This window comes from Microcebus murinus, chromosome 8 (genome assembly GCF_040939455.1).
Source record: "Microcebus murinus isolate Inina chromosome 8, M.murinus_Inina_mat1.0, whole genome shotgun sequence".
In the NCBI taxonomy this organism is placed as follows: domain Eukaryota; kingdom Metazoa; phylum Chordata; class Mammalia; order Primates; family Cheirogaleidae; genus Microcebus; species Microcebus murinus.
Genome location: NC_134111.1, coordinates 66,355,742 through 66,382,838, shown reverse-complemented (window position 1 = coordinate 66,382,838; position 27,097 = coordinate 66,355,742). Strand labels below are relative to the sequence as shown.

Sequence of the window (27,097 nt, the reverse complement as noted above, 5' to 3'; positions counted from 1 at the left end):
GAACACCTCCCCCGAGTTTGGTTTTATAATCTCTTATTTTACAGATGAGAAAATGAGGCTCACATCACACTCTGGGTAAGTGATGGAGTCAGAATTCAAAGCATTGGGCAACTAGACTATCATACCTATACTCTATCATTTTTCAGCAAACACGAATGAAAAACCCTTAAGCACTTGGAAATGTTGTACTTTATATAAATTATATAAAACATGTGACTTCATCTAAGCAACTCGATCACAAAATGAGGAAACTTTTATTACAAAGCAGTTGAAGGTTTTACTACTTAACAGTGCTTACTCTATTACCCCAGAGCCTCCTATTGCAGTTTGTTTATGACTTTTCTCATAAGTCATAAGCTTCGAGGTAGAAAAGTAATCAAGGGAAAAATGTTTGCCCCCAAATAATTTACTAATGCTTAAAATCATTCCCTATTGGATTTTTTTACCCCTAAATGTGCATGCACCAACATAATGTAACAGCATGAAGCCATATCAAATAGTTACTCAAAGTAGAGAACATAAATTTGATTCTCTATAGGGACTCACCACCTGACCATTTTAATTTACTTAAATGTGCCCCTGACTTAAGTCAAAGCAGAGCAGTGGCACAGCCTTCTCTTCTGCCTTAGGTACTTCTAACACCACTGACTGAGCCTCTGCTAATTAGATTTAGTAAAGAAGAGGTGTTATTAGATGTTGGATCTTTAGTAGAGAAGAGATATGTCAGATATTCCAATGTAGCTACTCCCCTTCTCAAGATACAAATTTAAGTTTATATTAAATTTAATATAAATTTCCATTTTAAAGAAAAAGGCCAATGTATTAAGCCATTGCAAAGGGGATATTAAGGGGGCAGGGACAAAGAAACAATGGGATCAGAGCCTGCCCACCCACCTACCCCACCATGTCACGGCCACTTATTAACATAAAGAGCCAGGCCTTCATTTAGTGGCTTTCTTAGGTTTGCCCAATTACTAGCTAGTCTGTGACATGTCCATGTGCCTGTGCATATCGTAGGACAACCTCCCCAAGGCACAAGATGGGAAAGAAAGAAAATGTCCACCATGGTTGCATCTGCTGGAGGGTGAAGATTTTTAAGAGGCCAAGGAATAAAATGACACATAATGCTAAGGAAGGAAAAAAAAAAAAAAAGATCACATTACATACTTTGTAATATAACAGAGGAAGGATTAGATAGTATGATAAAAGTTTCTTTATTTTATGTATAATCTCCTCTTCTGGAAAAAGAAGTGTTCCAAGTTCTTAAGTAAGGCTTAAGAAAGAATCACCTTAGTCTTAGTTTTGCCAGTGAGGTCAGAAAGATAACAAAGGCCTGATTGAACGCCCATGACTCAGAACACAGAGACCCTGGGCCACCTCTCCAATTGCTCCAACATGAACATTATGAAAAAGGTGTTCCAGTGGCATTCAGGCTCTCCCAATGAATGTATGCCTCTTCATTAAAGCAAAAGGATACATTAAATGACAACCATGTGCCTGTGGATCTAAGTTAACTATAATTATTCTACCTTTTTGTTCATCCTTTTGTTCATCTCCAAAGAAATAGTGCCAAATAACCAGTGAATGAATGGGCATAACTTTATGGTATTTTCAATAGAAAATTCTGATTATGGACTTATGTTTACTTATCTACTGGGGTATATATTTTAAAATCAACTCTATAGTTTTTCTGGAAACAACATAATCCTCAAGACTGATAATTAGGAAGGTTCACTAATGACAAATTTTAAACACTAAAAAGATGGGGCAATTGTCTTCCCACAAATTATTCATTCACTGTGCACATGTATTACAGCAAAAGAAATCAGATGTAAATGCTGACCTCGCGGCTCTCTATCAGCCCTGGTCTCATGCAGAGCTCTATCTATGTGCAGGTTCCAGGCTTTTAGAGATCTAAAACATCTGGCATGCTATGACATGAAAATTCTTCCCCCAGCTCCATTGTACTCTTGTGACATTTTAAGAAATCAACTTGGCTGGTAATGGTGGTTCCCACCCATAATCCTAGCACTGGGAAGATCACTTGAGACCAGGAGTTTGAGATTAGCCTGAGCAAGAGCAAGACCCCATCTCTACTAAAAATAGAAAAAATTAGCCAGACGTCATGGTGGTGTGCATCTATAGTCCCAGCTACTCGAGAAGTTGAGGCAGGAGGATCGCTTGAGTCTAGGAGTTTGAGATTGCTGTGAGCTAGACTGATGCCACAGCACTCTAGCCCAGGTGACAGAGCAAGACTGTTTCAATTTAAAAAAAAAAAAAAAAAAATAGGAAAGAAGTCAGCTTAAGGTTTTCACTCAAAAATCAGTATCCTGAAGTTAGAAAATCAGCACTAAAGACAGCTGGACATGTGGCATAAAAAGTTCTAAAAGGGTTTTCGGTATTTGTACTTGAAAAATTAACTTGGACTTTAAAGTACTAAGAAAAACTTGGCTTATCATCTACTTAATTAACTATTGTTTTTTATTAGGATTTGGGTTATGTACTTATAGTATACACGTATCTTCACAACACACTTTTCTGATACGAATTCAATGTTTAATAATTAAAAATTTACTTATGAATGTATCTGAATCTAAAATTCTAGACCCAACCCTGAAATAAAATTAATCAAATATCTCATCCTTAATATCTTATTTTAATATAATATACTAATAAGTACAGATTCATTCCTTAATCTGTGGTTAATTGAGAGATACCTGAATATCTGGCTTCTTCTATATTTACAGTCTGACTTCATGATAAACATGTAGCTTTTCTAAGGTAAACGTATTTTTGTAAAAAGAATAACACCAAAGTAAAACTGAGACGAAGGAAACCATCTACTTTCATATAAAGCCATCTATTACCAAGTAACAGAAGTGCTCTTTTGAAATTTCAGTGTTATTGTTACAGACACTTCACAACCAATGATTGATTATTTCTGCCTTCTTCAGGAGTTTTAAAACTCAAAATGTTAAAGAAAAGCCCGGCCTTGTATTATAAACTAGGTAATGTACTGTCTTAGTTTTTGATTTGTGACGCTACAGAAGACAGATTAAAAACAGAATGTTATTGATGAACATCCACTAGCTGCTGAGAACTGACTCACGTGTAGGTCTCCAGCTACACCTCAATACATACAATATATTCCCAGAAATCAGACCAGAGCTGTCTTTAGGAAGTGTTATAACAAACAGTTTCACTCCTAATCAATGCCTTGCCATCAATAAAATCAAAGATATGACATAAAGGAAGAACAAAGCTGTAAATCTCAAACAATTTTAAATGAATAAAATTACATTCCATACCCTCCAAAATGCTATGAATATACCATGCATATGGATTAAACAATATGCCAAGAGATAGATGGCACATAAAAGTATAAGCCAGTTGTATTAATATCATAAATACAAAAAAAAAAGTAAAAGTAAAGCCATTCAATGAAGAGGGTCATTGTTTCCTCCTGCTTTACCTTTCCATGTGGAAAGATCTCCTTGCAGTAACTCCCCGAGTCTCTGTTACCCCCTTGCTCACTGCTCCCCAGGGCAGGAGGGAGGACTCAGCTGAGCAGTGAGGTGTGCAGAAGGGAACGGGCATGCAGAGAGAGCTCAGCCCTTCGGGGTTCCCCATGCTGCACACGCACTGGGCTCTACCCCGCAGTGCTGTGAGACGGCGCCATGCACACAAGGAGTGGCCAGTGGCTGCTACGTGCCGTCAGTGACTGCCTAATGCCAACCTGCCAACCCGCCAGGGCTACTGGCACACCTGCTTGGGTGATAAACCAAAAGCCACTTTCTTCAACCTTGCCTTTAACAGCAAGAAAGCTGCTTCCTCTGCAACTTGATAATCGTGCCTATTCTTCATCTGTTTCCAAACTGGGTGAGGGAAAGGATATATTGTCTATCAGATCCCTGTATCAGTTTCTGTAGCATAACAAATCACCCCAAAACTCAGTAGCTTGAAATAATACCATTTATTAGCTCATAATTCTGAGAGTCAGCTGGGTCGTTCTGGTCTGAGCCGGCCTGGCTGGTCTCTGCTGGGCTTGCTCACGAGGGGCCGGCTGCTGGCTGGCAGGGAGGCTGGCAGCTGGCTGGTCTAAAATGTCCTCACTCATGTCTGGCAGTTCACTCCATGTGCCTCTCATCACCCAGCAGACTACTCAGGCTCATTCACATGGTGGTGACAGTGAGTCCCCAACAGCAGCAAGGGAGGACTAACTCCAATACGTAACCTCTCAAGTCTCTGGCTGCGCTCTATTTGTTAATTGTTCCATTAGCCCAAATGAATCTCCTGGCCAAGCCTTATGTCCGTGAGAAAGGGGACTGTACAGGGTGTGGACGCAGGATAAGGAATTACTGTGGCCATTTCTGGAAATAATCTATCAGATTGTGTCCATTAAAATGAAATGGTCACAAATTCTTTGATGCTCTTCCATTGAGAGGTGTCCCCCTACCCCTGAAACTGGGCAAGCCTGTGCCCACTTTGATGTAACAGAGCACAGCAGAAGTGACGTGCCACATGCTTTCCCAGGCTACTGCAGGCTTCCTCCTGGTCCTCTTGGAACGCTGGCTGTCAGGATGCTCCCTCTTGGAACACGTCTCCCTCTCAGACCCCAGCCACCATGCTGGGAAAAGCCCACCTGTGTTCTACCCTGCTACGTTGTTGGTGGAGGTGGGGGATGTTAGGCAGCAAGAATAACTAGAACACACACCAATCACAATGTCTGCCTCTCTTCATCATTCACAAATCATATTGTTATCAAGTTAAACAAGTCAGTAACAGATGCAGTTTAAATATCAATAATTTTGTTTGCCTTTAGGGGATATTTAGAAAAAGTATTTACAGTGATCTGCACAGAATAGTAAAACCAAATAATCCAATAAAGCAGAAGCTTTATTTCTCAACAAAATTCTCACTGTACATAATTACTTATGTGGTCATTAATAAATTAATTCAACAAATATAAATTGGCTGTTAGACACTTTTTAGTTGCTGGTCATTCACCAATGAACCATACTAAGGCTCTGTCTTTATGCAGTGTATATTTGGGCTAGAGACGATAAACAAAAAAAAGTATGTAACAGAGAAAAAAGCAAACATTTATTGAGTGCATACTATGTGCCAGGCACCATTACAAGTGCTTTAAATACTAATAAATTGTTTATCTGTCTCTACAACCTATGAGATCAATGCCATTATTTATTCCTATTTCAAAATGAAGAAATGGAGGGAATTAAGTAACTCACTGTCTTTTTGTTTAAACATTGGAAACCGCATGATAAACTAGTAAGAGTTGCAAAAGTAGGCTCATGAATAATATCTGAAATAATAAACCAAGAAAAGATAAGGCCTGCCTGTATTTAACCAATTCCATCCTCATCTCTAGCATTTATATACCTACTGTGTGTCCAATATTACACTAGGCTCTTGATATGCCTCTGTGAACAGGAAAGCCAGGTCTCTTGTCCTCAGTTTATCCAAGTGTATGCACACCTGAAACCATAGTTTTTTCAGTGTATGTTTCTCTGTGCTATTCTTCTTTTAGAAGACAGAATCCCTTGGGACTTGTATCACATTTTCTCCACAGTCTAAATTGCTCCCAAGCACCACAGATATAAGGCAGCACATGTGACTATTAATAAATCCAACACATTTCTAAAAGTTTCCAGTTCATAACACTAGATCCAAAGTCCTTAAATACAAAAGTATAAATATTATGAGACCAATAACCTTTAGCAAAGTAGGGGAAATATCATTTCGCATCAACCAAACATCTGAATGTGCTTCCATATTTTATCTTCTCTACTGAAGCAAATGCTGGCCATCTTCTATTTTAGTAAAACCTCTCTTCTAATGACACTAACCTCAGGGATACATAGTTTTCAAGTGAGTTTTGAACCTAAATTTAAAAGCATATCTCTCTTACAAAATGAGAGAGAAGTCATTCTCATTGAAGTCATGGGCTTTCTTTTCCACTTCCCTTGGTAGACAATTCGCTTGAGTGATCTTGTGCCTGCTTCAGGGTAATAATTTTCGCCAATAACAATCTATGCTTTTACTAGGCAGCTGCTGGAAACGTAGGCAAAATAAACTTCCTACAAAATGGCAAATCTCATCTCCTTTTCCAAGCTACATGAAGCTAATTTTTAGCGGTTTGGGGAGAATACGAGTGGGTTTGCTCATTGCTTTAAATCCCCATAAGCCAGAAGGCAACTCCCAGTGACCACCTATGAGTCAGTCCTCTAGCTATACAGGATGAAATTTCCTGCTCTTACCACTAATGTGCTCCTTTCCTCTCTAAAGCAAAGGATACTCTTAAATACCAGGGTGTTCCCACTACCACAAATTTCATTGTGGGAAAAATGGTAACAAACACCATATGAAATCCATTCATGGAGATATATTAATCTTAATTGGAAAAGAATTGGGTGTTTAATATTTATTCTCCATGGATACTGAAAGCATCAGGGGACATGAAAATACTTTTGTTTAGAACTTAAAACTTCAAAATTTATACCCAAAGTTATTTTGCTAATACTTACAATAAAGTAATCTTGAATTATTTTCCTAGAATCCTCAAGAGTAATGTTGATTAAATTATCCCAGAATGCTTAGGTATAAATTCTACAATGAAAACAACAGTAAACTTATCCCACTTCAAAAATAGTTTAATTAATTAATAACTCAAGTTAATTTGTCTTGTCATAAGAAAACACTAAAAATGCATGAATAGCTTTTGGAATAAAAATTCATCACTCCTTAAAAGGGTGCCGTTAAAACTGAGGCACACTTCCTCTTCCTAGACAGCACTCATCAGAGTTTGCCTAATAAGTATGGCAGGGGTTATAATCATTTCCCTTTGGTTACAGCATACATGGTCTGCATGAGTCCTTTTGTTTCCATATTTGGCATATAAAATCATTTAACCTAAGTGGCACTATCCTACTCAATTCCATTTCACATTAAAACTTTCCAAGACATTTCTCTAACAATTATACATTTTTACAAATATGGATAATCCTAACACATGGCACACAAAAGTGTGTCGTTGGGCCAACTAAAATGGAAAATTAAATTATTTAAGAACTACAGAATGCTGGAAATGGGAAGAACCATAGAATTTATCCAATTCAATTCCATTGTTTCAAAGATAAACTCTAGCCCCAGAAGGTTACGCTATAAATAATGATTCATTTTTTTAAAAAATCAGCTGCATAGTTTGCCTAAATCACTAAAAACAATAATTTTCAAATGGCACTCCTCTGGTTCTAGGGCTGGTTAGGAAGATCTCAAGGGCCCCAGAGGGTGCAGGGGTTCTGAACTACCCACCTCCTCTTCAACTACATCAGCACTTATTTTACCTGTTTTATCTGTGGGGCTCAGCATAACATTTCCTTTGAGGAAGAAATGCTACTTTCTTCTTTCTTAGAAGAAATGCTAAAAAGAACTAATGAGCACACTTAAGATACTTTAGTCAACACTGTAATTTTTTTCTAGTCCGAACTTAGACTTTCTTTCTTTCTTTTTTTTTTTGCTTCAAAATATCAGAGGTAGGAATATTTTCGTTGCATGGGTACACGGTGTAATGCTGAAGTCGGGGCTTTCAGTGTGAGCTAAATGATGGGTACACACAGGCAGAACGGTTTTTTTCTTTCTAACAATCCCAGTAGTGCCATAGGATGGTGAGACAGCCAGGGCAGCGGAGGTTCAGTACTGTGGCCCTCAAAGAACCCAGAGATCTCAACAGGGGGACAGACTATGGCTAGGGATACAAAACCCTGAGACATCATCTTAAACTTTCCCAATGAATCACAATGAAATCAACAGGGCCAGAGACCTCAGGGCAGTGCTGTGGGTACTGCAGCTCCAAAGCACTGACCACAGCGCCATATTTATAACAGCAGACATGGACAACCTCACGATGCACTCTCATGCCCACTTTAGAAACTCTGGATCTAGGGCTATTGTAAGCAGACCTCGCCTGATTTTGTTCAATTTTTTTTTTTTACCTTTAACAGGGAACATTTCACTTCTACAGTACAAATCATGTCTAAAGGAGGCTAATAAATCTGTGTTTTACCTAACAAGTGTATCGCATTCCCATTACCTAAATACGCTGGAAGAGAAACAAAATTTCTCAAAATAAAATTTAAAGTATATAGGTCTACTCCTTTTATTAGATAAATGATACCCCAAAAGTTTTTAATTTAAAACTGATGATTTATATTTTGCTTTAATCATAGAACAAACATTTGATTAAAGAAAATAACCCTTGGAGGATCTTTTTCATACTGTACTGACTTTAAAGACTTATAGAATATGAAAAACAGTTGGACAAATACTTATTTATCAGACTTCTAAAAAGTTTTTCAAAGGTAAAGATTTTAAGTGTTCTTTAAAAAAAGATTTTAAATTACATTATATTATAAAGCAAGCTGTCATGCAAAGGTTAAAAGCCTAAATGTAAGACAAGAAAACATATTCTTATACCTATCTGTTAAAGGCTCAAGTATCTAAAATATTCTGCTATAAATACATGTTTCACTCTTCTGAACTTCTTTACAAAGCTTCAAGTAAAATACTCACAGTTACTTATTACTCCTCCCAGTGGATCACCTTTAAAGTCAAATTCAATATCCATATATTTGCCCTGCCAAAAAAAGATATTGTGAGTTTTCAAGTTTCAAGTACTTGAAGCATTCAGTCCATGTACTTCTTAGAGAACAGCATACTAAGCCCTTATTTTAATGCATTTGTTTAAATGTAATTAAGAAAAACACACTTTATATAACCATGATGCAAAACAATATGCCCCCATAAATAATGCAACTAAATGCTCCATTAGCTCAAAGTGAATACAGCCTGTTGCTAATTTAAGAATAGATCTCAGCCATCATGTAACTGTTCCACTTCAGATACGTGTTTCAAACTTCTGAAGGGTGTGTGTACTCAATTCAAGAACAAAATAATGGGAAAAATAAGTAGTCCTGGTATAAGCACTGATAGGGAAGATAAATTATTTCATTTCTTTTAATAGGCAAAATATGTTTTAAGCCATGACTAGACACTCCAAACATATTAGACAGTGGATGAAATGCAACATTCAGAGATGTTTTTATATGTACTCAAATCAAATACACGATTATATGGTGTGACCAGCTCAGAAACACTTATCATTATTACATTTTTTGGCTTTTGACCCAGATTATATAGCAATATATAACCCAAGTTCATATTACACTTTATAGACAGCATCTTAAACACATAGAAACACACATGGAGTTTAATACTGTGATTTTTAAAGAATTGGTCTATAATTGCCTATTAAAGAGTAACAAGTATAACAGAAAAACCCTAACAGCTGTTTCTTGTTCAGAAAAGGGTGTGTCGATCTAATAAGGAAAGTCTTAGGTTTTGTTTCATGCCCTGAGAATTACTTTAACTCTTTCTAATTTTCCAAATGATGGTAAGGAAGAAGAAACATGATCCCAAGGAACTCAATCAATAACGCAACTTGTGACTTTTTATTAGCTTGCGCACACCCCCCTTCACCTTCTCCCACTCCACTGTCATGGGTCATCTACCCTTTAAGTCTGTACTTATTCGTAAGCAAATGCCCATCAAGCCCTTCCTTGATGCTGAAACAGGCACAGGGGAAAGCAAGGCACAGCTCCTGCCTTTGAGGAGCTTATTGTCCAGTGAGGAATTGAGACAAGTCAGCCGAACATTCCAGGGTGGGAGGATACATCCTACAGTGGGTCTGGGTGCTACGCGCACAAAGAAACAGGGACGAAGGCAGAATGGGGAGTCAGCCCCCCACTTAAATGCAAAGTATCGGGAGAGGTGAGGCAGCAGGCATAAGAACTGGCATCTGCGAGGATGGGGAGTGGGAAAACGAGGCTGGAGAGGGAAATTGGAACGCCCCACAACGTTGAGACATTCTTCTTGCAACAAAGCCATGTCCATAAAGGCTCCTAAACAAGGATGCCATGATCAGACCTGCCTATTTACAAGACCACCCTATCTAGTGTGGAATGGATGGGAAAGGAGCAAGAGTAGATGTAGCAGACAGGAGGTGGCTGCAGTAATGAGAGGAGAAATGTTGGTGGCTTTAAGTAGGAGCCACAAAGGGAGAAGTAAACCAAGTTGAGAGCTACTGAGAGAAGCTCCGTGACAGGCCTGGGCTGGAGTTGGAGAGGAGAGAGGATAAAAAGTCCAGGAATGTGGTGCCCAGGCAACTGAGCGGTTGGGGAGGCCCTCCATGGTGGTGGGGGGCACAGGGGGAGAAGCAGCTGCAAAGGAAAGGAGGGAGGAACGGTGGCTCTGTCCAGGGAGCTAGAAGCTGACCATGTAAGACACAGTCATTTTGACAGAAGGTGGGCCCTGGCACAGGAGCTGACAGGACCTAGGGCACAGGTGGAGGGACTTGTGAAACCCATGACGGGGGGAGTGTATGCAGACACACATCCAGGTGAGGCACCGGGAAGCAGGAGTAACTCAGTGTGATGATGATGATGACTTCTGTGAAGGGATAGGAGGTTTGAAGAGAGCAGAATAAACACTGAAGAGAAGGAAAAGGAAGGCAACCAGGGCCAAACCAACCAGTGTCCAGCCCCGAGGACTCAGCTGACAGGGGAACGACACTTCCCGTTCAGCCCCTTCCTGATGACTTGCCAAAAGCCTGCTTCCTTCTGACCACGTCACTAGGTCCACTCAGAAATAACCAGTGGCTCCCCAACACCTGTGAAATGACACCTGAGTCCTTGAGCCTGACACTCTAGCCCCCTGGCTGGGGCCTTGCCCTGTGTTCCGGGCCGATGTCCTGCGGCTCCTCACACCCTCTGGCCCAGCAGCCACGAGCTTTGGCACATGCGAGTCCATGTGGTCTCTCTCTCCTGGCTTCCTCGTGCTGTAATGCCAGCTCCTTCCCCTTGCCACGCGATTTTGGCACGTTTAAATCTTACAGGCCCCCTGGGGACTATGCCCTGCGCCAGACTGCTCCACATGCATAAAACTTCACCTATACTTTTCATGAAGAACTTTACTATTTTATGTGTTGTGTTATAATTATTTTCAGACACATCCAATTTTTCTGACTTGTCTATAAGCTTCTTAAACATAGGTATTCATTCATCAATAACTATTTTCTGAGCATCCACTATGGTGCCAGGCACTGTTCTAGCTCCCGAGGCCACCACAGTGCACAGGAAGGCCAGGGTACTCGCTCCCGTGGCCCCTACTGGGGTCTAGGGTCAATGATCACGAAGTAAGTCAATACAGTCATTCCAGAGACTGACACGTGCCTTAAGAAAATAAAAACTGGATGAAGTCAGAGTCTACGAACCGTGTCACAGAAGAGACATTTGAGGGCAGACAAAATGGTATGAGACGCTACCAGCCACGCACAGATCTGGGGCCAGAGCGCACGCAGCATACGAGAGGAAGCGCCTGGCGGCTGAGGAAGAGTGAAGGAGGGCAAGGAACAAAGACGGGGTCCTGGCAGACCACGCAGGGCCCAGAAGGAGTTTGAATTGTATTCTAGGAGCAAGCAGGAGCCATAGGGGCATTTTAGCAATGCAGGGATGGGACTTAGGTAAAGGTCACCCCGGCAGCTGGTGGGGAAAGACTGCAGGCTGTAAGGGGAAATGCAGGAAGACCTATATTTAACTATGTTTAAAAAATAATAATTTTTAAACAAATGGATACATTTTGTGGGCTTTATTCTTATTGAATGAGGTTTGGTAATGAATGTTTCCCAACCCTATAGGTTCTGTTTTATACTTTCCAGTGCCTTGCTCAGGTCTTTGCACATAGTAGACGCTCAACACATTACTCATCCCCCAAAGCCTTGGTTGAGAAGAGTGATTTTAAAAGCCTTAAAATGTTTTGTTTTTTTTTTCCCCAAAAACAGTAGGCCCCTTTCTTAAAAGAAGCTCAATATGTCAAACTAGAGCTGCCGTGATGGGAGGGGGGCACTATGAGGCTCCTCCATGGGAACACTGGTCCCCAGTGTCAGCTACGATGAACCTGCATTCACCATAACACAGCAGGTCCATCAGATTCTCAGTGAAGAGGTCAAGAAACTCATTCTAGGCTAACCAGTTGAAGACACTGAAGAAACAGCGAATTCCCTGGAGCACAAGTATGTAGTACATAAACCACTGTTATGTACAGTAGGTAACTTTAAATACTGTAGAGTCCTACTATAAAATTATAACATATATTTGGGTATATTACCAGTCAAGTCACAGACCACAAAGCAGAGAAATTGCTAAAAACTGGGCATGAAATGATGTAGCCTATAATCAGGTATTAATTTCATATCCTAATGCTGGTGTTGTAATAGGATTTCTCTAAAGTTACTTAATAAGCCAAATCACCTGCCAAGCCTTTCACTACATTTCAAATATCACTAAGTAGTAATGACCTTCGAAGCAATATGATTTTCTGCATTTTTATGGTCTATAAACTAAATATATTTGCAAATATTTTTTTAAAAGTGTGTGTGCATATAATTTGCCGACGGCAAAAATAAAATCTCTATCAGCAAAAATAAAATCTCTACCACATAAAGAAGCTTCATCACTGGAATTACTTCTCTCTGCCCACACTTCACTTCTAATTCTATTTATGTAATGAGATTAGCTATGTTACCACAACAGGCAAAGGCATGGATCAAATCAGTTACAACAACTTAAGGGGCTAATCTGATGGAAAAAATTCACAGCCTTGGAATCAGGAGCCTTATTTATTATTACCCTTTCACTTTCTAAGGTATTAGAACTATCTCCTCCTGAGGTCACTCTCTTACCTTAATCACCAAATAACCCTAATGAGGAAGAAGCCAAAAGGGATCTCAAAGAAAGGGGAGAAAAGTCAGGAAGGGTTTGGGGTAAGGAGGCATAAGAGATCATCAAATATGGTGATGGTACAAGTAACACATGTGATAAGACAGTTCATAAAGTAAACAATCTTTTTATTATAAAAATGCATAAACTTAATTAAACTATCAAAAAGAAGAACCAACCAACTTCAAAACATGACCATCATGCTCAATACTTCCCACAGCTGCGACCAGGCAGTGTTTGTGCTTTTGTAAAGGCCTGAGGCACCAAACAACATGGCCCAGCTGTAGGAGCCCACATGCCAATGTGAGGGCACACGCCAGAGAGTGGTGGGTGGGGGTGAGGCTGGAGAGGTGGAACAGGCCAGGTCCTTTGTCGGTGGAAGCAGCATTTTCCAACTCAACCAAACTCAAAACACCAATTAGCTTCAGTTTTTACTACTCAATTCTACTCCTTGCAACCTCTACCCCTACCCCTCCACCCCCACCCTCTTGCATTTGTTGTCAAACCTATTGATTTTATCTCAATAAAGATTCAGAATACACACCAACCTTCCTGGGCCTTCTAAATAAGGCACAAGGGCTATACAGTATACAAACTTGACACCCGGGTTATCTTTCTTTTTACTTAATTTGTGATTCTTAAAAATGACTTCTAAATACCAACACCCTGATGAGAAATGAGTTACTCCAAATAGCCTCATTTAAATTGCTTATGGAATTTTATGGTAGAAGAAAACATCAAGACAACATGATAAAAATAGCTTGTTACTCCAAAAAGAACTAAAAAGGAAAATTCCAGAAAGCAAAAGAGTCCTTATAGAACTTTCAGTGTCAACAGAGATGATGTTCTTATTTTAAAAATGTGTGTATTAAGAGGTATTAAATGCCTACTGGTTGTTTAAATATACATGAGCTAAATATTAGTGTTAACACTTATGCTTATACAAATACTTACAAATCTAGAGGAGTTGTCATTCCTTACAGTTTTGGCATTTCCAAAAGCTAGTAGGAAAGAAACAGATGCATGGTTAAAGTTTATAGAAATAACTTCAAGCAGAAAAATAAAGCAGATACAGTATTTGACAGCTAAATTCCTGCAAACTACAACTTGTAGCAATGACATTTCTGTCCTAAATTCCTATAGAAATATACTTACCAAGGTCTGAATCAGCTGCTAAAGCTTCCACGTCTTATAAATTCACAGAAAAAAAGAGTCATCCCTATGATTCATGGAATTTTTTCAACCATTACTGTAAACTTAATCTTATCTAATTCAATACCTCTCAACACTTTTAGACAGTAGTCAGTCAATCAGTGGCCAGCAAGCAAAGCTTCCATGGTCTTACACCATTATTATCAGTGAATAGGTTATTTCAGAGATTACTGTTATCAAAGGCTTTCTGGAACTTGAGGAAGTTTCCAGATCATGGAAACACCATGTGAAATTTTAAATTGTTTAATTATTAAATTTTAAAATAAGGCTACTTAAAGGTGATTATTATGTAACTCTGAAATACAGAAAGAATGGGAACAAAAGTTGTTTCCGATAGGCTGAAAATGTTATAGTGTTTCATTAGTTTATGTCCATCAGACCTAACTGAAATTTTCCAGAAAATAAAGAAAACTGAATTGGCTCATAATGCAAAAGTTATTCCGATCTTAGCTGCTTCCAGGAGACAAATCTCCCACAGGACTCCCTTTTAAATGAGGGCACATAAGAACCACAGGGTTGACACTGCCCCAGGCACAGAGAAAGCCTGTTTAACACAGGTAATAGCACAGGGTCAAAAAGCAAAAGGACTGTTTCACCAATCTTCACCAAGCCTGTGTACAAGAGAGAGGCAAATTAATCTGGGCCGTGGTAGTAGAGGGTTCAGGAGTACAAGCATAAATTATATAAGTAGAGGTGATCCCTGCTGGGGGCTCTGCAAGCCCAGCCCGATGTAAAGCCCACCTGTACCTGCTCAAACTTTAATGTGCAAACCAATCACTGAGGAACTTACTAAAGCACAAACTCAGGTGCAATGGGTCTGGGACAGGCATGAGATTCTCCATTTCTAGCTAGTCCCCCACTCACCCAGGCTGTGACTAGGATATAGGGGTCACACTGTAGCTAGCAAAGAATGCATGACGATGGGGTAATCAGAATTGACTCTTTGCATTAAAGTGTAGGCATCAAATCTCTGGAAGCCTCCATAACTTCTTCAAATTAAACAGGGAGAAGAGGATTAGAGTAACAAGCACTCACATGAGAACTAAGGGCCAAAAGCTGGTCTGAGTTTTGAAAGCAGTCACCTGATAAATGAGTGAGGGTGCAGTGCTTATGTAGAAGTTAATTTTACTCAGCAGCCAAGCCTGACGCGTTATATTTTGCATTAGGTGGCTTTTTTTTATGTTTTTTTACTTTAAAAACATAGTTGGCTCAAGTTCAGCTACAGCAAAATTTACAAAGTCAACACAGGGAAAGTTCTTTGCATTCGAGATGCTGCTTGGGCCGAGTATGGTTCGGTAAGTCCTGACATCAGATTCTCTCTCCAACAGAAAATATGCTGAGATGCTACATTCAATGAGGAAAACTGCACACTAAAAATACTCAAAAAGGATGCCTGCTGGGGAGGTTCCCACCCTTATCCTATGTCCACCACCAGCTAAAAGGCTTTCATAAATGCACCCTCGATGATGGTGTGCGCTGACCTAGTTATCAAGAAGACTATGGCATTTCTTGTGTTTTCATAGGCTGGTCTTTTGTGGTGGGTGTGAACAGGCCAGGCTGCCAAGTTCGCTAAGTTGGACAACCCCAAAGTCCAGTTAGAGATGCTGGTGCATAAAGGACAGCTTATTGTGGCTTGAAGGTCAGGGGCAAGCAAAGGAATTGCTTCAAAAACACTTTATTCGGGGCACCCTTTGCAAGCCATAAACCATCTTTTCATCAAACAAATCTGAGTTGCACATTACTAAACACAATCCTAAACACTAAAGTCTTTTATTGTGAGCCACAGAATCAAAGACAAGAGGTCCATTATAGAACACTTGAGACACATTCCTCAATTGTTTTTTTTAAGTTCATTGTTCTAAATGTTCATTTACAGTAGCAGCTCCAGTTAAAAAGTAAAGCCTTCCCATAAAAGATAATACATGCCCACAAGGAGACATTTCTTCCATCTCCTGCACTGGAGCCTAGTTTCAAATACCACCGAATAGAGGCAGCTTCTAATCACAGATGCAAGCTACAGCATTCCACAGCGCTTCGACTGTACATCACAGCATTCTTAAAATAAGCACATAAAGAAACACAGCATATGCATAGCATCCTAACTTAAAAGCAAAAGGCAACAAACACAAAGTCAAAATTGAAACAATAAAATGAAGAGATTCCACTTCCCATAATAGCCTCTTTCTCAGTTAAGGTACTAAAGGAGAGGAAAAATAAAAAGCAATGCAATAGCTTATTTGGCCTTTGCTTTTCTCTTATTCTATCCGGGGGTGCGGATGCAGGGTGTCTCCTTGTAATAAAATGGAGAAACTGGAGCAGGAAAGTGTATCTCGGGGTCACAGTGAATGTTCAGTGTTCAGAAGCCCAAAAGGGCGGGAGAGGCTGGGCCTGAGTATGAAGGACAACAGAGCAGGGTTCTGTCCCTCCACACGCGGGAGGGGGTGCCCACCTGCCCCCGAGCAGCTCTGCTTTAATCCATGTTAAATCTTGTCCTTCCATGACTTTGCTTCCATAACTGTGACCAAAAGGTTGGACCAAACTACTTCTCTAGCCCAGAGATTCTAATCAGGGGTGGTTTTGAGCCCCCAAGGGACATCTGGCAATGTCTGGAGACACTTTTAACAGTAACAAAACTCGGGGCAGGGGTGCAGGTGCCACCTGGTGAGCTGAGGCCAGAGCTGCACAGGACAGCTCTCCACAGCAAAGACGCACACAGGCCAGCAGTGCCGAGACCGAGAAACCCTACTGCCCAACGAGTGTGTTAAAGGACAGCAAAGACACGCTTACGGTAGGAAGAGACTGTAATGTCTTGCTTCGATTTACTGTTTCCAGCGTAAGAGTGGTTCATGCTGATGGTGTGTGCCATCCCCGATGGCAGTAAGGGGACTCATCTCTGGCTTTGTCTTCTGATGGTGTTATGGACTGAATGCTTGTGACCCCTCCAAAGTCGTATGTGGGGTTAAAGCTCTAACCCTGAATGGGATGGCATTAGGAGGTGGGGCCTTTGGGAAGTAATTAGGGTTAGATGAAATCATGACAGGTAGGGCCCTCGTAATGGGATTACTGCTCTTATGAGAACAGATACCAGAGAGGTAGCTTGTTCTCTCTCCCCACCCCAGCACAATGAAAAGGCCATGTGAGCACACAGCGCAATGGCAGCCAGCCACAGGCCAAGAAAGGAGGCCTCAGAATGAAAGCTACCTGACCAGCACCTTGATCGTGGATTTCTAGCCTTCAGAAGTGTAAGAAAATGAGTTTCTGTTGTTTAAACCACCCAGTTTGTGTACTTTGTTGTGGTAGCCTGAGTTGACTAATACAGAGAGCAAACCATGGAACCTGGGAGCTCTACCGTCAGGTTTAGGCTTCCCCTGACCCTGAAAAGACTGGTCCTTAAGTGTTTCTTTGGCATAGCCTTCGTTTCCCCGACAACAAAAATAACCAGCACCAGCTGTTCTGAATGACAGAACAACACTGCACCTTCAAAGGCAAATATCGATTGATTATTTTTAAGCAAAATTTAGGTAATTCAAATAAAAATGGAATGGGGAAAAATGGTTAAGTGGGAAAGCTGCTTTTACATGAGTAAACTGTTGCCTCCACTAAGCACGTGAAGCCAAGAGTTCCTAAGATACAGCTTATTTGCTCAACAGGACTTGGCCTGAATCTCTTCCTTCTGCCTCCCTCCAAGAAGACCTCCCAGTAAACCAGGCCCTGAAAACTATTCGAGTCACACTGGCCTAATGTACACAAAAAATCCTACCTTCCAAGACCGGGTTGGACTGTAAAAGCTGTTCTTTGACTTGATTAACTTCTGCTCCTTTTCCACAAACAGCTGCCACGTAGGACATGACAAGCTTGCTGGCCTCTGTAATGAAAACAAGTCATCTTAATCAGTAAAGCAGAAATTTTAAAAAATCTTTTTTTGGGGGAGGAAATTGGGGATAGAAGACCCACTAACAGTGTTTTCAAACGCCTTTATTCCTGGGAATAAATGTTTTCGGAAACGTTTTAAATTTGTGCGCTTTCCTACTCAATGACATGCCATCATTTCAGATATAATAGGAATTACACTTAAAAGTTATCACTGGGCAAAAAAATTGCTTAGTAACATAGCCAACAAAATCTCAGGAGAATTATCTTCTCAAAGCAATCATTTGTATACAATTACTATATTACATACAGATGATTCAAGACAAAAATAACTTGGTAACATTGGTATCTTTACTAAATGTATCTTCAAAGTTTAAGAGAACTGTTCTTCCTCAAAGATATTTTCTAAGCCAAACTGGTTTGCTCACAACTAGACCTAATTAATTACTCTTCAACTCAATTCAAAAATTAAGCAGCTAATGTAAGGACTTGGTAACAAGAAATACAGCCTTTTCAGGGCACGGTAGTTTTAACAGGCTTCACTAGTAACCCCAAAAGGCAAACTGCTAAAGAAGAAGCCACATGAAGCATACGCAAAATTCTTAGCTCCAACTGGTGAGGTGGACAAAATGTGTTTTTGGTGGTTTTATCCTTTCCCTATCAGTCTGTGTCCCCTCTCAACACCTGCCTCCTAGAACCTGATTCTTTTAACATTGAGATCCAAGGAACGTTAATAGGTATTCAAGGAAAATGAGGTCCAAAGTCAAATGCATATGGGGCCACAGTGAGTGAGAGGCAGTGAAACAAGTTTTCTTATCAAAGGGCTTCTCAGAGGCCATAATATGACCACGTGCATTGCTGATCTCCGGAAAAGGACCTAGGATGCTATGTCTCTCCAACTAACTTGCCATGGAATCTATTTTTCATTGAGCTGTTCTAATTAGTTGTTTTTAATGTTCCACAGTCAGGATCTGGGAAATGCTCAACTATTAAATGTCAGCAGAATAAAATGTGTGCCCTGGTCTGGGCGGTCAAGGTAAGGAAATCAATCTTTCCAAATTTTGCTTTGTCTCAAGTCTTTGCTCTGGTGCCACTGTCCGCGGGCAGGTGAGCCTTCCCCAGGTGTGAGAGATGGTACCTCCGCCTATGGGTATAACGTGTAATGGGGCAACCTAAACACTGCCGCTTATCACCGGGAGACCTGCAGGCGGGCTCCAGTCCCGTCTCCTGCCACTGAGGAGCTAGCAAACAAACAGCTGGAACACCACTTTGGGCACACTGCCCAACAAGTGCTTTTGAGCCTTGGAGCAACCTAAAAGCATCAACAGGAGCCACTGAGGATCAAGGGTCACATAAAGCTCTCAAGTCCTAGGTTGACTGCTCTCCAAGTACTAGCAAATGCGGTATGGGGGAAGCAAATGGTCCCGTGGAGCCTGTGGCGGGAGGGAGGGAGTCTCCACTTAATTTGTTTTCTGAGTAATGAAAATAAGTCCAGACAGACCCTCTGGTGGTCTGTGATGGCTGATTTCTGCTGTCTCCCTTTAAAGACTGTAACCGAGAAACAAAGGGCTTTCCTTCCTTGCAGTGTCCATATGTAGTTTGGATGTTTGTCCCCTCCAAATCTCATGTTGAGATTTGATCCTCAGTGTTGGAGGTGGGGCCTGGTGGGAAGTGTTTGGGTCCTGGGGGCGGATCCCTCATGAATGGCCTGAGCCCTCCCTGCTGTAAGGACTAAGTTCTCACTCTATTAGTTCAGTCAGATCTGGTTCTTTAAAAGAGCGTAGGCACCCCTCCCTTCTCTCTTGCTCCCTCCCTTGCCATGTAACACCCCAGCTCCCCGTTTGCCTTCTGTCCTGAGTGGGGGCTTCCTGAGACTCTCATCAGAGCAGATGCCGGCACAATACTTCTTGTATGGCCTGCAAAACTGTGAACCAAATAAACCTCTTCTCTTCATAAATTACCTAAACTCAGGCATTCCTCAGCAGTCCCCAACCTTTTTGGTACCAGGGACCATTTTCATGGAATACAGTTTTTCCACAGACTAGGGAATGGGAGATGGTTTTGGGATGATTCAAGCACATTACATTTATTGTACACTTTATTTCTATTATTATTACATTATAATATACAATGAAATAATTATACGAGTCACCAATAGGTTGGGGACCCCTGCTTTATAGCAATGCAAAATGGACTAAGACAGTGCAAGTCCACATAACACATCCTCCATTGATTAAAGTTTCAACCATATTTTCCATTGTTTTCAGGATTTAACTAGATAAAAGCAGGTAAATGCATGTAGACAGTCCTGTTGCTCCATCCATGCTGTCCTGAACTGTCACTTACAGACAAAGAGTTTATATACTATTAGATTTCATTTGACTCCTGGGAGCCACATTTCCCTCCACCCACCAGTTCAAGGTGGCACTCTTCTCTGGTCACTTCAGGATACTTTCTTTCCATGCTCTCTGCCCTTCCAGTCCAGGCGAGAGTGCCCTCCCAGCAAGCTCCTGACATCCTGTGCTACCTGGTCTCCAGCTCCGGGCCAGCTCTCCGGAATCGCCCATGAATTCCAGCTCTGTGGTCTGGCCTCTGAAGCAACTCCCCACCAGGCTCCTCATCATTCTGCTGTCTCAGCAGCATTCTTCGTTCCCCATCCCCACCTACACTCACACATACACTATGTATACACTTCTTTCTTGGCATAAATGTCTGGCCTTTCTACATGTTAACACTACTAGAAGACTGAAAACAATTATAGACAAATTAACTGTCTTAGACAATGGCAAATATACAAACACACACACACACAGATACATTCTAGATATAAAGGTGAGTTTTCTTTTAGGCAAAGGAAATAATTATAATTATTCTGGTAATTAAGGACCTTACTGTAACCAAACCTCAAACCTCAGATTCATGGTCACACTGTGTTCTCTGGACATCCTGTCCTGGCCCAGGATGGACTTCAGGGACAAACTGCCTTGGTAGGAGTAGGGGAAATCAACCAAGAATGAGAACCCTTTGGTGGCTGCTAGAATTGATTTGGCCTCTCTAATACCTTTTTAATGGGCAGAACAAGGTGTGATCAAGTTCTTTCAGGGTCAGATTTGTTTGAAAATGGCACCAAGAACGGATCTCTTGGAATTTGTTTTGGGTTTACATCACCTGGCTATTAAACTCTAAATAAACTCACAGTATCTACTGTCACATAAAAATGGATTAAATTAAAATTAGGAATCACTTTTATTAACTTTAAAACCTATTTAAGCAATTTGAATATAATTTTTAAATACAGTTTAAGGATACAGTTCAAGTTGTTTTAACAATTTATTTCCAAGTTGTTAAAAAGTTTCTATGTTCAGATTCTTAACTATCTTCAGGAGTTTTACTATTGGGCTCATTTTTGGAAGATGAGATTAAGAGTAATTTTCTCCAAAGTCACATTGTCTACAAGAGACAACTGTTATAATTTTTTTCTAGACATACTTGATCTTAAAGTCATGTAGTTCATGATATAAGCACTACTTTAGAGAAATGAGTATACTAGAAAGGATGAATTGCAAGGTCCAACATAGTTTAAGAAACTGTTTTCCTAATATTGCACTATGCTGGAAACAGGAAATAATAGTTATCTCATGAATCTTTCTGCTTCATTTCCTTTTGGCTCTTTGTGCTACAGTTCAAATAAATTTGGATCTGTATTCAAATATTTATCTATTTATACAAATCAAATCTTTATGTAATAACTTCTATAAATGAAAAATACTAAATTTTTGAGGGGAATTAAAAATTGAATATCATCTTCCAAATTTCAAAGTCTGGTTTTTTAACTATGCAGACTGTTAAACATAAGAATACTGGCATTTAAAATTGGCAGAATATAACAGCACTGCTTAGAATCAATTCTTGGTTATTTTCGCTAACTCATAGATACTTTACATATGTAAATTCATGAACATATATATGTTGGAATATAACTTGAATCTTAAAATTCATTAATAGTCAAACAAAATACAAAGTTTTCGAGGTTGAAATCTCTTCTCACCAGAAAATAATAGGACATCCAAGGTTTAATACATATTCTGCACTGATGGACAAATGGCCTGTAATGAAATACCTCTGGATCCAAATATGTAGATCAGAATTAATTTCCATAAAGAATAGAAGGGGCTTATAGATGACAGTTTATGAATCTGAGGATTTTTAGGTCTTGTAAAGGTAAGAATAAATAATTTAATTCTGTATGCTCTGACATCTTGCACTGTGCTGTGAATAATAGACATTCTATATCATTGTGTAACTATCATATAATCTTAGTATTACATAAATTCATATAGTAAATTTTTTTAATGAAAGAAAGCACTGTGAAATAGCAGAAGGGAAATGAGAAAGGGAAAACAAATATTTTGATGAAAGACATTATGATCATGAGTCTATAAGGATGGGGATCTTACTCCTAAGATATTTAAACCTATGCAAGCTAACTGTGCAGGCTCCACATTGATTCAAGTCAGGGAAAAAAAGGTGTGAATAGAAGCAAGGCTTATTCTAGGCTTTGTTCACAGAGCTTCTAATACATTTATCCAGGAGTAACAGGCATCTATGGATGCATTCATAAGTAACAGGTTAATGTCTTAAGTGTCACATATTGATCATATCGTATGGCATCTCATAGAGAAAGCCACACCTTTACTCACACACACTGATATATTATTTGCCTCTTTACCTCTCTATCTCCTTGGTTAAGATACTCAAGGTTTTCTAGGAACTGAAGTCTGGTAGTTCAAAGACCTCAAGAGTAAGGATGCTTAAATCAAAGAGGTCGTGTTTGTGTACAATGAAACAAGCACCCTGCAAGCTAGAGGAACATCCTTTTTAGCAGTCCTGAGTATGCTGTGGTGTAAAATAACCCAGCTACAACACATACAAATAGATCAACAGTTCCAATCAGAGGGGTCTAAAAACGTGTGTCTTGCCATAAGAGATGCAGCCTCTGCTACCATGGAAGTCACCACTGATGATGTTTTCATGGAAATAAAAACGCATGTCACCTGCTTCTGAAAGAGGCCACAACATCTGATAATTTATATAAAACACATGGATTGAGAGGTGTCTTTCTCACACGGGCAAGAAACAAAACAAAAGCTCACTACATTTTAGCCTTGAGTTTGCGTAGCTATTCTGCTTCAATATGGATATTTCCTGCAGTGTGAAATGCCCATCGACGTTTAGGTTATACTAAGTCAGAGGCATCTCTGCCACCGACCAAGTCGGAGAACCATCACAGATGTTAAGTAGCAGAAGGTCATTTAGGGTTTAGAATCAAAGTTCTTAATGAGTAAGGCAGGCTTTGTAACACTTCTAGCAGATGGCTGAAGAGTTCCTAGAAACTGATGTAACTGTAAAATTGGAAACCAGATAATTTATAATAATGTTTTCTTATGTCAAGATCATCTTCTCAGGCCTGGTGATTTATTCTGATGTCCTTGGAAAATGTAATTCTGATGGTTCCCTCATGTTCTGCCTCCCTGTCCCCATCGGCACTTGAAAGGTTCTCCAGAAACTGCTTGTATTCACAGTAGGGAATTGTAAGTTCACTGCCTAGAAATACTTGAGCACTTTTATGAGGCCTGATGAATTTTTTATTTAGCACTGCAGTAATGAATTAAATAGCACCCTAAAGGACTCAAAGAGTTCATGCCTCTCCCTAAGTGCCCACATTATAGAACTGTGCAGCTTAGGAGTGTCTCCAATGTTTAAGACCAATAACATCATCATCTGCCAAGGAGGGTTTATGACCTACTTAAATTAATTACTTCTTATAAAACAAGCCCTCTGATACTACACGGTGGTTCTATAAAGATTCTTATTGAAAAGAGATATTATTAAGTACAGAGCATATTCTAGGCCCACGATAAATGTTAGTTATTGTCTTTCATTTACTTAGCAACACAAAATTTTTAATAAGTACATGAACAACATGTACACAGAAACAAATTCAGTGACTAAGATGATGTGGCATTTCAAAACGGCCTGGCATCCCTCTTCTGCTCAAAACTGAGATGAACCCCCACCCAAATTCCTCATCCTATTGTGCTGCAATTTCTATATTATATACCATCATTTTATTTTCCCATAAGTAATCTCCACGAAACAGACTTTTAACAACATACAAATCTAGACTTTAATCAATTTTATAGTCTAACAACAACTATAACCATAATACACTTTGAAGCAATTTTTGTACCACCACTTCCAAAAGGAAAGAAAAGTAGAAAAAGATAGGAATAAATCAGCAAACCACTGTGTGTCTCTATGGGAACAGAGAGATAGGAGATGCTGTTGGTCTGTAAGTGAAAAGAAGGGCTCATGGCTAGGAGCTACCCAGTGTGTAGCTGAGTGGGTAATTTCAATGTAGAAGCTCTCAGGAGTAGTATCCAGCTCCCTGCACTAGAACTTTCCGTGAGAATGGACAGCTGAAGCACCCAGAACTATAGTTCATCACAAGATTTAGGAAGCACAGTCGCTCAAAACCGAGACAAATGCTTCAAGTGACCTCTAGGCAGTGCCACTCAAAGTATGGTCCAAGGACCAGCACTATTCAAAGTTGGTAGTTCACAGACTAGTACTGGTCTCCATAAGAGAGAGTAGGGTTTTAAAAGTTTTTGTAGCAATTAGGTAGTTTGTTTTGTCTTTTGAAACTAAACTAAAAAATCAGTGCTTAAATTTTCTATGTCTTCTTTTATTTCATTTTTCTATTTTATTTCATTTTTTTTGTTTCGGTCAGCAGATTTGGGGGGAGGAGGGTAGAAGTGGTGCTTCCTCACGAAGGATTTGAGAGGTGTCACTCTAGGCGTCTCTGGTACCCGCCTCCAGCCTCCTGCCTGAAGCAGCCCCTGACCTTGCGGTACTGGCCCTAGCAGGGGGAAAGGCAATGGCCCTGGGAAGCAGCCGTCCATTCTCCAACTTCGGACAGAGGGCAAAGGGATCCTGGGAAGGACTAAATCCAGGGAAGATGACAGGGAGAAAGGGATTTCAAATCGTGATTGAGGCATTGAAACCAACAGGACAAGTTATGAGTCAAAAAATATTAAGGGAAGAGAAAACTACAAAAAAGAAGAATGAACTCCCTGCTACTACTAGAGTTCTTCCAAATGAATGTGGTATTGCTTACTTTTTTCCTACGAAAAAATGAATTCTAGCCTTCTGCAATGGTACCAGCAACCTCCACCCAGTTTTTCAACCATGGATGCATGAGCCCACCAGGAGGCAGCGGTATAGTAACAACCTGAGAGGAGGACGTCACACACCGACATGGCTAATTAGTGGACCTGCTGTCTTCTTGGGACATATGTTCCAGGGGAGATGAAGAATTGGCCAAGAGCCATCAAACCAATGACCGCAACCCACTTATGGTGACTCACTTAGGAACAACCTGATAATCAGAATACCCTCAAAAAAAAAAAAAAGGTATCATTAGTCATAAAGAAGATTAACTAAACAACTAAAGAATTTAGAAACTAAAGAGTAAGCTTAGGAATATTTTTCATCTCTTCTTCTAAGTGAAAATAAAAATGAAGCTATGTGAAGTGAATAGGTGGGCTTGGAGATACAGTCAAATGTGACTGGGGCAGGGGCAGCATCAACACAAATGCCTTCAGCAAGGGACAGAGTTTCTAATGTCCCTTGACACCTTTTTTGTTGGTCAACCTGGATACAAACAAGAAGCTGCACGGTTTCTAAGAATTAAATTCTATTTCACATGAAAGAATTGGTCAGTGACAAGGAAGGGGTAAAAGCATTCTACACCAAGATGCCCAGGCCTTGCTAAACGTTCCTACAGGTGAAAAAAAAAAAATCTGAGCAGCCAAAGACTAGTGTCTGTGAAAAGGAACTGTGGGTAGTTAAGACAGGGAAGAGAGAGACCCAGAGACATTGCTACAAATAGTCTTTAACCACTTCAGTACGGCGCTCACTGGCCGCGAAACCTTGCCCACAGCCGGCACTCATAGTCTGCACGATAGTTTGTGCTGTGCATTGACGACGAATCCGTTTTGCTCTTGTGTGATGAGGAAAGCTTTAAAGCACTGAAAGCTTGTTTTACTTTACAGACAGCTTTACTTGTAATGTAAATCAGAATAGGTAACATATACATATATGTGTTCATTACATTATTTTTAAATGGTCACAATTTTATTTTGATAAATGAAAAATTAGAAAAAATTATGTCATGGCTGTCGGGTAAGGTTGCTGTGTGCATTCATCTGTGGCTGTCGACTATAGTCGACGCTCATACTGAATGGTTAAGGAAGATAATAATTGGTGGCTGAGCCTGGACCCTCCATGTGGACACAAAGAAAAGGAAGAAACAGCCTGGCATCAGATATATTCTAGAGATAAAACTGACAGGGTAAGAAAATGGAATCACTGTGGGAAATATAGAAAAGAAAGAAATCAAGGGTAATTCTTACATTTCTAGCTTGATAACTAGGTTGCCTAGTGGTCTCAGCTACTGAGATCAGAAAGTTAGTTATAGGAGGGTATAGGAAGAAATTAAGAGTTCTGTTTTATATATACTCAGTCTGAGATGTAGCTGAGACACCCAAATGGAGATGTCAGGTAGGCACTGAATATGAATGCTGAGAGATCAGATAAGAGGTACAGACTGGGCATATAAATTTGGAAAGCATGAATATAATCAGAGAATAGTTAAGACTACCTAAGGAAAGAACACAGAAAGATAAGACACCTAGCACTAAGCAGAACAATAATTAACTTTTTTAGTAGGATAACCTATATTTTAAATGAGACTGGGCAATTTCTTTGGCCTGGTCCTATTCAGTACTTTTGTGAATTACCTAACTAAAGATAGGAGGCTGGATTCTTGGATTGGGGAGTCATTCAATCATTCAAGCATGCTGTGATTTCCTACTATGTGCGGGGCATTAAATTAGTTAGTAGAGATACAAAACAAAATCCCTGCCTTAAAAAGACACTGGAGGCTGGCTGAAGAAGACAGCAACATGAGTGATGGTGGTATGGCACTCAGAAAGAAACGTGTTCAAGGTACAGAGATGCAGCTTAACACAGGGGATAAAAGCAGACAGCCTACAACTATACTACATACATTCAAAATCCCAGCTCTGCCACTTACTCACTGT

The 27,097-nt window shown here is 40.0% G+C and overlaps 1 protein-coding gene across 4 annotated transcripts in view; it reads right to left on the bottom strand.

The window, feature by feature from the left end:
- MYO1B (myosin IB) overlaps positions 1-27,097 on the bottom strand; it is a 175,307-nt gene that overhangs the window by 62,818 nt on the left and 85,392 nt on the right. For all 4 annotated transcript variants that reach the window (XM_012776932.3, XM_012776935.3, XM_012776937.3 and 1 more), the window contains exons 5-7: positions 17,824-17,928; positions 13,806-13,852; positions 8,590-8,653 (exon numbers count right to left, since the gene is read on the bottom strand). In XM_012776932.3, the coding sequence (XP_012632386.1) occupies positions 8,590-8,653; positions 13,806-13,852; positions 17,824-17,928 (216 nt within the window). The remainder of the gene's footprint in view (positions 1-8,589; positions 8,654-13,805; positions 13,853-17,823; positions 17,929-27,097) is intronic.